Here is an 11,261-nt window from a genome sequence, read left to right on the forward strand (position 1 = left end):
AGAGAGAGAGAGAGAGAGAGAGAGAGAGAGAGAGAGAGAGAGAGGTTAAGTAGGGGGTAGATGAGTTATATTAAATAAAATCACGCATGCATACACTCTTTGCGAAGTACACCGTCGGCAGCGCCATCCGTTCTCTTCAAACTTAGCTGCCTCTACCAATCCAAAACTAATTATGTAGACACCTGCCTCTCAGGCTTGTGGAATTGCATCAAGATTAGGAGATCTGACTGAAATAATTCCTGTTTATATGGTAATTGTGACAAGTTAAGACGTAACAAAGCTTCCTTTGTAGAGTAGGTCGGATGCCATGAAATTCGGATTAGGCCATATAAATCAATGATAAACTTTAATACTCCCCCCTCTTGGCTAGTTGAGGATTAATCTCGTTTTGGAAACTGAGGCAGTAAATTTATCCCAAGATTTATTTGTATACATCTTCCCTCTCTGATAAGGGATCTGGAAAGTTATTTAACTTTTTAAGTAACATTATCGCCTTCGCAGTTAGTTTCTAAGCCCTCTTTGAGCGACTTAAAACTTGTTAAGTAATTTTATGATATTCGTCTCTAGTTTGAAAATCCTATTATAAGATTAATAAAATACCTTACATAATCTTTATAACATTGCTGGTATTTTAGAAATTCAAGAGGTTCCAAAACTTCCATGCTTTAATTCAATAAGCTTTTTTAATATTTTGCATTGTAATTATAATTATTAAAGGTAAAATGTCAGCGAATTAATTATGAGATAGAACATTTTTTGTTCGTACAGTGAATCCATACAGCTGACAGCAATGGGAATGATAATTTTGTCCATTATACGGAGGTTTCCGTTAAACATGGGATAATATAAAAAGAACGGATAAATAAAATCGTAGGATTATTACATAAAGTCACATAAGCTGTGATCTTGAAAGTTCGTGAAAACAATAATACAGTTTTATAATAAAATAATAAATAAAAAACCAAAGATCACTCAGGGGACAGTCCATCTGTAGAAGCATTGATTGCCTTCCACATGAGGTGAAAATGGTCTGGCTCCAGAGATCCCAAGACTGAATGTAAATATTGTGTATAAGTGCGAATGTGTAAGATGTACTTTTTTATTTTTACTTAAGCTTTATATTCTTTATCTTGTATATAAATTATTCTTTTATATTATATTATATTATTTTATTATATTTTTGTTATATATTGTAATCATTTAAGTTGGTTTTTTCTGTATATATGTAATGTATATATTTTATATATGGAAACATAGTACCTTAATTGGATTGAAAATGTATTTATAAGTTGGTTGCGAGGGCTGCAGGTCTAGTCGGGAAAGATAATTTGTTGTCTGGATAGTAGGGGTGATATTTTAAGATTCAGCACATAAACTTAAACATAAAATGGACTGGTCTTGAAGGCATCTGTGGTAATGCGGATTCCGGTGTTGTGAACGGTGTCGAATTTGGATTTTAAGAGATGTTTTTCTTTATATGTATTTAACGTCGCTTCGACATCTAAAAGTAGTGCTGACGAGAATCAAAACTGGTGTCCGCGTCCAGAGCGGAAGGATGCCGTATTAGAGGGGTTCAAATAAATTAAATGTGTACCTTGTTAGCAGGGAACTTAATGAAAATTGTCTAAGGATGACTATTAATTTAGTCTTATGGATGAATTTAATGACTCTTTCTATTACGGATTCGTCGTTTTTCAACGCCATTGGAGCAATTGTTGGTATCCCTAACTGGTTCAAAGTTATTTTGTAGTGATTGCATTCTTCAAAAATTTGTTTGACGGTCTGATTAGCATGATATTTCGAATGAGGTGGACGTGTGTCATTCGGGTGTCCCATTCTTAGTCGGGTGATCCCTACTTTTTCGCGGCGTCTACTTCGGGTTGATGTAGTCCAAGACTTCACATCTTTCTTTATAGATTTTAACCCCAGCCTTATGTGCCACGTCACATCTCCCTCACCGAACAGCTCGTAGACCTCCCTCTTGGCTCGCCTCCTCCAATTCTCGCCTATCTTGGCACAACCAAATATTCGGCGTAGAATTTTTTTTTTGAAGACCAAGATCTTTCAACACTTATCAGGATTCAGGCATCCGATCCGTAAGTGAGAACTGGCCGGATTAGTGTCTTGTAGAGCTGACATTTGGTGGGGCGAGTGACTGCTTGACTCCTCAAGTTCTTCCTAAGTTCAAAATAGCATCTGTTGGCCTTCATAAGACGCTGGATTTGCAACATGATCTCATGTTACAGCGTTCCTCTTCCTATCAAATTCAGATAGGGCCTAAAGTTTTTGTCAAAAAAATGAAAAAATTTGGATTATGAAACAAAACAAAAAAAGGGGGCAATCTTGTAACTGACCAACATAAGTGAAACTTTTTAATTATGTACTAAAATTTTATTAATAATGATATTCATTACAAATACAATAACATTTTTATTTGATTTATTTTCTTATTTAATTATTAATATTAAATATATTTTTAGTTGTTGTTGTTGTCTGGGGCTTAAGGGCGTAAAACCCTGAGGTCATCAACGCCCATAATATATTTTTAGTTAATTATACTATTAATTCGTGAAATTACAGTTTACATTATCATTCGTAATATTAATAATGTTAGTAAATGTTGATATGATTGGTATATGATAGTTAAAATAGGAAATGTAAACGTTTGATTATATATTTCTTATTATATACTTCTCGCTTTCCTAACTCAGTGCAACATCAGTATAAAATTTTGAATTGTATCATATTTAGCTCATTATAAAGAGGATGAAATACTGTATATTTCTTTTAATTACAGTACGATGTCAAGTGTTCAAGATATTTTAATGTAAATGCTAAACACATCGAGCGTTGTCCCCCACCATTCTGTTTCATCTCAAGCGTTTCCTCGCATCATGAAATTAATGTACTTCAATATTCTTTCTTGAGTTGTAGAACGCCGGTAAAGAAGTTTCATTTCAAAAGAAGTTGGTTGGTCAAAAAGTTTTTAAAAAAAAGTAATTCAGTCCAATATAATATCAATGGATATGATAAAAAAGTATTTAGTAGCGCATATTAATAAAAAATCGAATAACTGAAAACATTTAATATTTGAACTTATAAGCATGGGTGAGTGCACTCATCATTTAATCTTTATATCCCAATATATCTTGTTTGCGGTGTTTTAAACCTCTTTATCATTATTATATTTTGTTTGTGATTTATTATTTATTAAATATTAGATGGGCCATGTACATATAATTGTTTATTAGAAAAAAAACACATTAAAAAACTGAGCATTGGGAAGCCACCCGAGTCCGAACCAACCCTTGATTTACGGAGTCCGGCAGAGACAGCTGTGCAGTAAATATAATAAGTTAGCCTATCTACCCTCCCAATGGAAGGCCACAAGATATAAGCTTCCGCAATAGATCAATTGATGAATTTCGTTCGTGGCACTCGGTATAATGAGGATAGCCGCCCACACCTGTCACTAGCCTCTGACATGAGTTATCCCATTCGTTGATGAGCTAATTGTTGAGGCTATAATTCTAACTGTAAATGCATTATTTGGATCATAATAAGATGAAGTGAATTGTAAATAGTAATTTCTCAATGAAAATTGTTACTGAAGTTACAGTTCAGTTCTTTCAGGCGCCGAATGTTTCCCAGCACTTTTTAAGTTTCCATATTTGTGAAATAAAAGTAGAAGCACTTTAAAATGTTGGGGAGACATTATCCTATGACGGTCAGCTTGAGGTAACCATCATAAAAAATATAATATTATTTATTGGAAACGCTACAACCCCTAATAGTAAACTTATACTCTCTTCTAAGCACTGATAGTTCGTTGGAACTTTGAAGTGAAAATAATTTTAACGAAACATTATAGAGTCATTTCAAATTAAATCATCCAAAGCCTAAACCTTTATGTCTCAGATTTTATAATTTTTTTTTGTGCTTGAATTTGTTACACACTGTGACAAACATTTTATAAATAAATAGTGCTTTTATTATGATTTTTCAAAATTTTAAAATCACTACCTCAGATTTCCTTCAATTTTGCATAGGTATTGCCTAGGTTTTCTAGTCTTTCTTAGCTTTAGCTAAAAATACGGCATTTGTCCACTGTATTTTTTCAAATGATTACGTAAGGGTTTTGGTATTTACCTACTTCTGTTAAATGAAGAATGACGTCACGGAACAGACCAGACGAACTCGTCACCATTTTTTTGTTGTGTTAGGTTTCTTGCTCAGAGTTTGTCTTTTGATTGTGTTAGTATTGCTTTGGATGTTTATGTCACTAATAAAGCAGTGGATGACAATAATAATAATGTAATGACAGTTGGTAATTAGCTCATCTTGATTCTCTTCCTCACCAGTTAGATCAACAAGGCACTCAGTGGCGAAACATTCACACAACTCCCACTTTAGACATGTTGTAATAAATTGCTTTAATTAAAACTTAGAAGTAAACAATAACAAGAAGTTTTGGGAAGAAAGGTTATAAAACTAGTTGCTTAGAAAATCCGCTAGGAGCTCTTATGCATTTAACATGACTTTAAATAGGACTGCTAACAAGCCTATGTTTATAACATTTAACAGAAAATCATGAATACCCCTATGAGCGACCTATTAACAGACTCTCAGCCATGTTAAATGTTATATTTTTTTCACATGCTAAAAGAGGGAAACATTTCTTAATTCAACAGACTTTAACATGTTAAACTAAAGGTCATGGATACTATCCCTAATGTTGCGAAACATTTGTAGTATTAATACTTAAATAAACAAATTTGAAAAATAAGTCAGTAATTTAATTGGAAAATTTAGAAACTTTATTTTTAATGGTTTTATTCAAAAGAAATCAGGAATACAGCTAAAAGAGCATTACTTTAAGTCGTACCGCTACGGCATAAAACGCAGAGGATAAAGATGGTTTGAACCGAAATGCGTGATTATACTGTAGAATTCAAAAATAAGTATTTAATTTATAAATTTTAATTTAATTTAGTTGTAAATTTTAATCTTAGGATGAGAAGTTGCATTGGAACACTTTTTTTTTTTCGCTATAGCACAATCGGTTGTAAATATTCTGGAATTTTTCAAAACTTGTAATGAAATTTAGCAATATTAGCAATTTTGAAAATTCAATATTAAAAACTACCCATTTAAAATATTTATTTGTCATGTTTTTTTGTGTTTTTGTGACTACACAATAAGTCATGAAAATTTGTAATATGGGCGTCAAGGTCTTATAGTCTAAAAAATATAGTGTTTAGTTGGGTTTATTAGTTCGTAAGGAGGCGCTGTTATTCGATCTACTGTTTCACACGGAAATGATTTGGTCAGCATTACCAGGTTTATTCTTCAATTCAATGAAGACCCAGATAAATAATTTACACAGGCTGGGATGTGGGAGGGAGGGGGTAGGAGGGTCAAGAGTGTCTTTCGATTACACAAGTGAGCCAAGACTGATATATTACAAATTATAAATTTTCTGCCAGCAGTTAGTCACGAACCTAGAACCGTTTTTTTAAGGAGTCTGTCCAGTTAACCTCTTACTACTATATCAGGAAAATAAATTATTCCGCGTTAAACGGCTAGGTCAGGCTTAATATAAATCAATATAAAGCCTTATTCCTGACCTGTTAACCGGATCAATAGCATGAGAATGTTTTCAATTTTAAATCTTCAACTTCTTTATAATCGTAAATGGATCAATATTCAATTAAATTTTTTTAAAATTATTTTTTTGTCTAATATTACATTCTTTCATATATTATAGCATAAGTAAGTAAAAAAAAACAAAAAAAAAAAAAACGAGAAATACTTGAAATCTTCAAGATTGTTTTTGCAGAGCGCATCCATCATGTATCATGATGGTGCTATGGGTCGGGGTCAAACCAAAGTTGACATATCTTATTAACTTTAACATCTTGGTATAGTTTATTTGTGATATAATTAAGGTGGACATCGATGATTTTATAAAATATTTCTGATTTCTAACGTGAGTGTACCAGTTTTGTCAGTTTTGCCTGCTTCCTGACGTGCGCGGTCAATAAAAAATGTTTAGAGCGTTTGCATGTCCATATGCCATACCATTGGGTCATCAGATGTTTTACGTGACTCATGAAATGATAGGAACCACTATTCATTGGTCGTAATAAAACAACTCGTTGCGAAAGATGCCTATGCCTCCTTGAGACGTCCTAATTACATGTAGTTGGCATTAATTCAGGTGTAACAATTTATTAATAGGCCATTTATCGGAGGGTACATTACATCGGAAGCCACTTATGAACCTAGGAAATGCTGACTATCGCAGATCCCTTAAGCTGATGGATTTATAATCAGGCAAGCTATTGTACTTATTGTTCTCCAGGCTAGTAATATTTATCGCTGGCTAGGGCAGGTGAGGCAGTTTGTCAGTGGAACAGCCGCTCTTGTTGGTCTAAACAGAGGGTGCCAATTTGCATATGGGCCTATGTTCTAATTAAGGTTACCTCTAACTTGCCCCTCACTCTAAATACAAATTAAACATAAATTTCCACATAACAGTGGGGGGAGATGGAATTTCATTCCCTTATGAATTTCCCTTGTTATCTACCCTTTGATAGCAGAGGTATATTCTTGCCTCCTTGCAGTTAAATGGGAACAATTTCAGCTTATTGCATAAAATTGTAATATCTTGTACGAAAATTGAAATGAATGTACTCATTCCAATGGAGCTAAAATTATGATCAGCAAAATGGTTCTATATCCTATACATAATAGTAATTCTAAATTATCATCAAATTACAAATTGATTCCATACAAAACCTTATTAACTTATTCCACTCTTCCACTCTTGAGCTATACCTGTGACTCCAACTATAAAAAAAATTAGAGATAATAAAAATATCTGTATGAAGATAGAAAAAAGCAATCCTCAGTACATCAGAATTTCAAGTGTGTAGTCTGGCTCTTTACCGATTAATGAGTACGCATACCTAGTGGCTCAAAAGACACTCTTTCTGTAACTATCATTTCTAACAAACCCATTCATACAAAAAAACAGGAGGCTACGACAAAAAATTTTATATATGTAATCAATTGTATTAATTCTTCATTATTTATATTCCATGTTTACCTACTTCATTGGTTTTTAAATTATTTTGCTTCATATTGAGTAAGTTTTTTTTTTTTTTTAATTTACCTTCTATTTAAAAATAAAAATGTCATTCAAATATGTAAAATCAAAAGGAAATACAAATCATCTCACTGTATCATGCAAAAAGTATTCGTACTTTAACATGTACTTTGTATCAATTGTAGCCTTATGGCAAACTGTATATAGTAATTAATAAAAACAAGTATATATATATATAAAAAAATATGAATATATTCTTTTTTATTTTTATACTTGTTTTTATTGATTACTATATAGTTTGCCATAAAAAAAAGAATATGTATATATCCTTTCTCTCGGCGGAACCTGCCCGCTAGGGAGCGCGTCCCGCTGGGTTGCGGATTGAGGGACCCCTCCAAGGAGGGGCGGTCCGAATATAAGGAATAAGGACAAACAGGTACCCAGTTCCGGGTACCCTTCCTCCGAGGAGATATAAATAATCGGAAGGTCAGTTGTTCCGAGGTAACAGAGCCTATTTAGCTGAGCTAATCATCCGCAAAGTAGTTCAAATGATTCAGAGTTTGTTAAGTGGCCTCGGACAGGATAGAAATCAACGGTTGCGATGGCACTAAAAAGGAAATATGGTTGGCTACATGGAACATAAAGACACTTACAAAAAATATCTGCAGAGATGATGGCGTACCACCTGGACATCCTAGGCATTAGTGAAGTGAAGAAAAAAGGTAATGGAAAGCTAAAGCTGCCCAGGGACCATACCTTAATGTATTCGGGAGTCCTGAAGGATACCAGAGCAAAGGAAGGAGTAGGTATTACCATGAGAAGTAACATCTTCGCCAAGGTTGAAGAATGGAGTTTGGTATCTTGTAGGATTCCAACTATGCATACCGGAATATCATCAAAGCATTTAGTTTTTATTACAATATACGCCCCTACAGAGGATGCAGAGATTTTCGATAAAGAACAATTTTATGCTGAATTAGAAAGAGAAGTTGTTAAGTCACAAAATAAGAATAGAGAGATAATTATTATAGGTGATTTTAATGCAGGGACAGGAAATGATTTGCACTGATCTCATGCAATGATGGGGAAACATGGAGGTGAGGAAGCCAAAAATACCAATGGTCAGAGGCTGATATATTTTTGCGTTGACTTCAACCTACTGATTAGGAACTCTCTATTTCCTCATAAGAAAGTCCATAAGATTGCTTTTAGTGCACAACAAAGGAATGCTAACAGCGTTATAGACTATTTCTTCTATAGCAGAAACATCAAAAGACTCTTCTCTGATGTAAAAGTCAACAGAGGAGCGGAAATCGGCTCAGACCGTGCTCATTGGGGATACACAAATTTTGAAGCCTCAGAAAATACCAAAAAGAAAATATTCAAAAATGGATATTTTATAGCTCCGGAATCCACAATTTCAAGAAAGATATGGGGCAGACCTGGAAACAGAACTGCGGGAAATTAACCTTGATTCGCCAATAGATGAGATTTAGGAAAAAATCAAAGATTGGATTCTGAATGTTGGAACATTGGTATGAGGCATAAAGAAATATTCCTCTAAGGTGAAAAAATCAGAATGGTGGAGTGAATGTGTGAAGACAGTTGTACAGAGGAGGAAAATTGCATGGAAGGGATATTTAAAATGCAAATGCGATCAAACCTGGGAACTGTACATCCGACGGAGGATAGAAGCAAAATTAGTTGTACGAGAGGTTAAGGGCTTCGAAAAATTCGGAAGAAACCTACAAAGCGACTATAATGAAAACATCATAACCTTCTGAAAAAAGATAAAAACCCTGAAAGAAATGAGAAGAGAATCAGAGATAAGGAGTCTGTCCAGTTAACCTCTTACTACTATATCAGGAAAATAAATTATTCCGCGTTAAACGGCTAGGTCAGGCTTAATATAAATCAATATAAAGCCTTATTCCTGACCTGTTAACCGGATCAATAGCATGAGAATGTTTTCAATTTTAAATCTTCAACTTCTTTATAATCGTAAATGGATCAATATTCAATTAAATTTTTTTAAAATTATTTTATTGTCTATAGAATGAGTGAATGTGTGAAGACAGTTGTACAGAGGAGGAAAATTGCATGGAAGGGATATTTAAAATGCAAATGCGATCAAACCTGGGAACTGTACATCCGACGGAGGATAGAAGCAAAATTAGTTGTACGAGAGGTTAAGGGCTTCGAAAAATTCGGAAGAAACCTACAAAGCGACTATAATGAAAACATCATAACCTTCTGAAAAAAGATAAAAACCCTGAAAGAAATGAGAAGAGAATCAGAGATGTAGTAGAAAAGGACCTTGAAGAAGAGCAAGTTGCTGCCTCTGACCTTTTAGACTGACCCAGGACCAAATATTTTCACTGAGGACCATCATAGAAAAGGGTTTGGGTAGGGATAAAAATGTATATTTAGCTTTTTTAGCTCTGCAAGCCACTTTTGATTCAGTGCCAAAAGTCGAAATATAGAATGTATTGAAGACAAAAAACGTCCCTAAAAAAAGGGTAAAGCCAGGATAAATGGAAAGGAATCTAGGGGCTTTTATATGAAGAGAGGTGTCAAACAGGGAGATAGTCTAAGCCTTTATTGTTCTGATGGACGAGGTACTGTAAGTATGTAAAAAGAAGGATGACACGAACAGTAGTAGGGAAATGGAACTAGAGATCAGTACTTGCTCAGACATTTCTCTATACCGATGATATTGTACTCATAGCGGACTCAGTCTAGAATCTTCAGCAAATCATAGAGGCCGCCGAACATTATACGTACCTAGGTACAGTTATTAGCAGAGATAATAAAATTCAACAAGAAATATTTAATAGAATTAAAAAAAGCAAATACCATTTATTACCAAATCTGCAATACAGTTGGGAAACGTGAAATTGAGAGGAAAGTAAAACTTAACATTTTAATGGAATATACCTCCCAACCAATTATACGGAACTGGGTCCTTCTCGACAGATTGAGGAACAAAATCACCTCCTCAGAAATGAAATATCTAAAAAGTAGCCGGCGATGGGGACTCTTCAGCAATGCAAGAATAAGAGAGGAGCTAGGGGTGGAACGACTAACTGAAATTCTAGAGAAGAGACAGTTGTAGTGGTTTGGACACATATGCTGTATGGATGAAGACCATGGACCGCGAAAATTCTTCGAAGCTAAATCAACTGGCAAAAGACCAAGCGGAAGAGCAAGAATGTCGTGGCAGGAAAATGTGGCTAGACTGGGAAACAAGAGACGAAAATGTAGGATTCCATAGGGGCATAGGCAAGGGATCCGGGCAGATGGAACGCTTGGATGGAGACACATCCACGCTGAGAGGCACTGAGGAGGATGAAAAGGAAGGAAGATATGTATTCCTTCATTTTCTGTACACTAACTATTTTCAAATGGATAAATATTAATTTATCTTGTTAACATTTGGCAATAAAAAACAAAACAAATATATAATAAAGACATCATATCATTAATAACTTTGTTGTTTTAATTTACATTAACAATAATAATAATGACAATTGACAACCATGAGGATGTTTAACAGGAAAAACATTATTATTACCTATATATAAAAAAGGTAATGGTTGAATCTTTGTTCACAATAAACAATTTGAATTACTACAAAACAATGTTAAATACCGAAATGAATATGAAATTATTAAAATGAAATATCAAAATACCTTATTTCAGCTTTTCATAAAATGTTTTATTTTTAATAAAATATCCATGTTTCTATTGAACACAATATAGAAATTTGGTTTCTAATCTCTGACATTGATATTATTAACAATGTAAAATATCGAAAGGAACATGAATTTATCAATTTAAAATATCGAAAAACTATTTTTATGCTTTTTATAAAATTGTCTTTACCTTTATAAACCAAATATCGATATTTCGATGAAAAAATGTCGAAATATCGTTGCTAATCATCGATATCGATATAATCAACAATGTTAAATACCGAAATGAATATGAAATTATTAAAATGAAATATCAAAATACCTTATTTCAGCTTTTCATAAAATGTTTTATTTTTATTTTTTAAAATATAATATCGATGTTTCTATTAAACACAATATCGAAATTTGGTTTCTAATCTCTGATATTGATATTAATAACAATGTCGGAATATCGA

The 11,261-nt window shown here is 33.5% G+C and overlaps 1 protein-coding gene across 1 annotated transcript; it reads left to right on the forward strand.

Moving 5' to 3' along the window:
- Positions 1-7,784: 7,784 nt before the first annotated feature.
- Positions 7,785-8,180, forward strand: LOC136795512 (craniofacial development protein 2-like). The gene has a single exon (XM_067046316.1). It carries the CDS (start codon positions 7,785-7,787, stop codon positions 8,178-8,180), a length of 396 nt encoding a protein of 131 aa, XP_066902417.1.
- The last annotated feature ends 3,081 nt before the right edge of the window (positions 8,181-11,261 follow it).

Source organism: Halyomorpha halys, unplaced genomic scaffold, assembly GCF_000696795.3.
Source record: "Halyomorpha halys isolate HHAL.00 unplaced genomic scaffold, Hhal_1.1 Scaffold316.1, whole genome shotgun sequence".
Lineage (NCBI taxonomy): Eukaryota > Metazoa > Arthropoda > Insecta > Hemiptera > Pentatomidae > Halyomorpha > Halyomorpha halys.

Excerpts from the sequence above, each read along its gene's own strand:
- LOC136795512 (XM_067046316.1), top strand. The coding sequence starts at position 7,785 with ATGGCGTACCACCTGGACATCCTAGGCATTAGTGAAGTGAAGAAAAAA.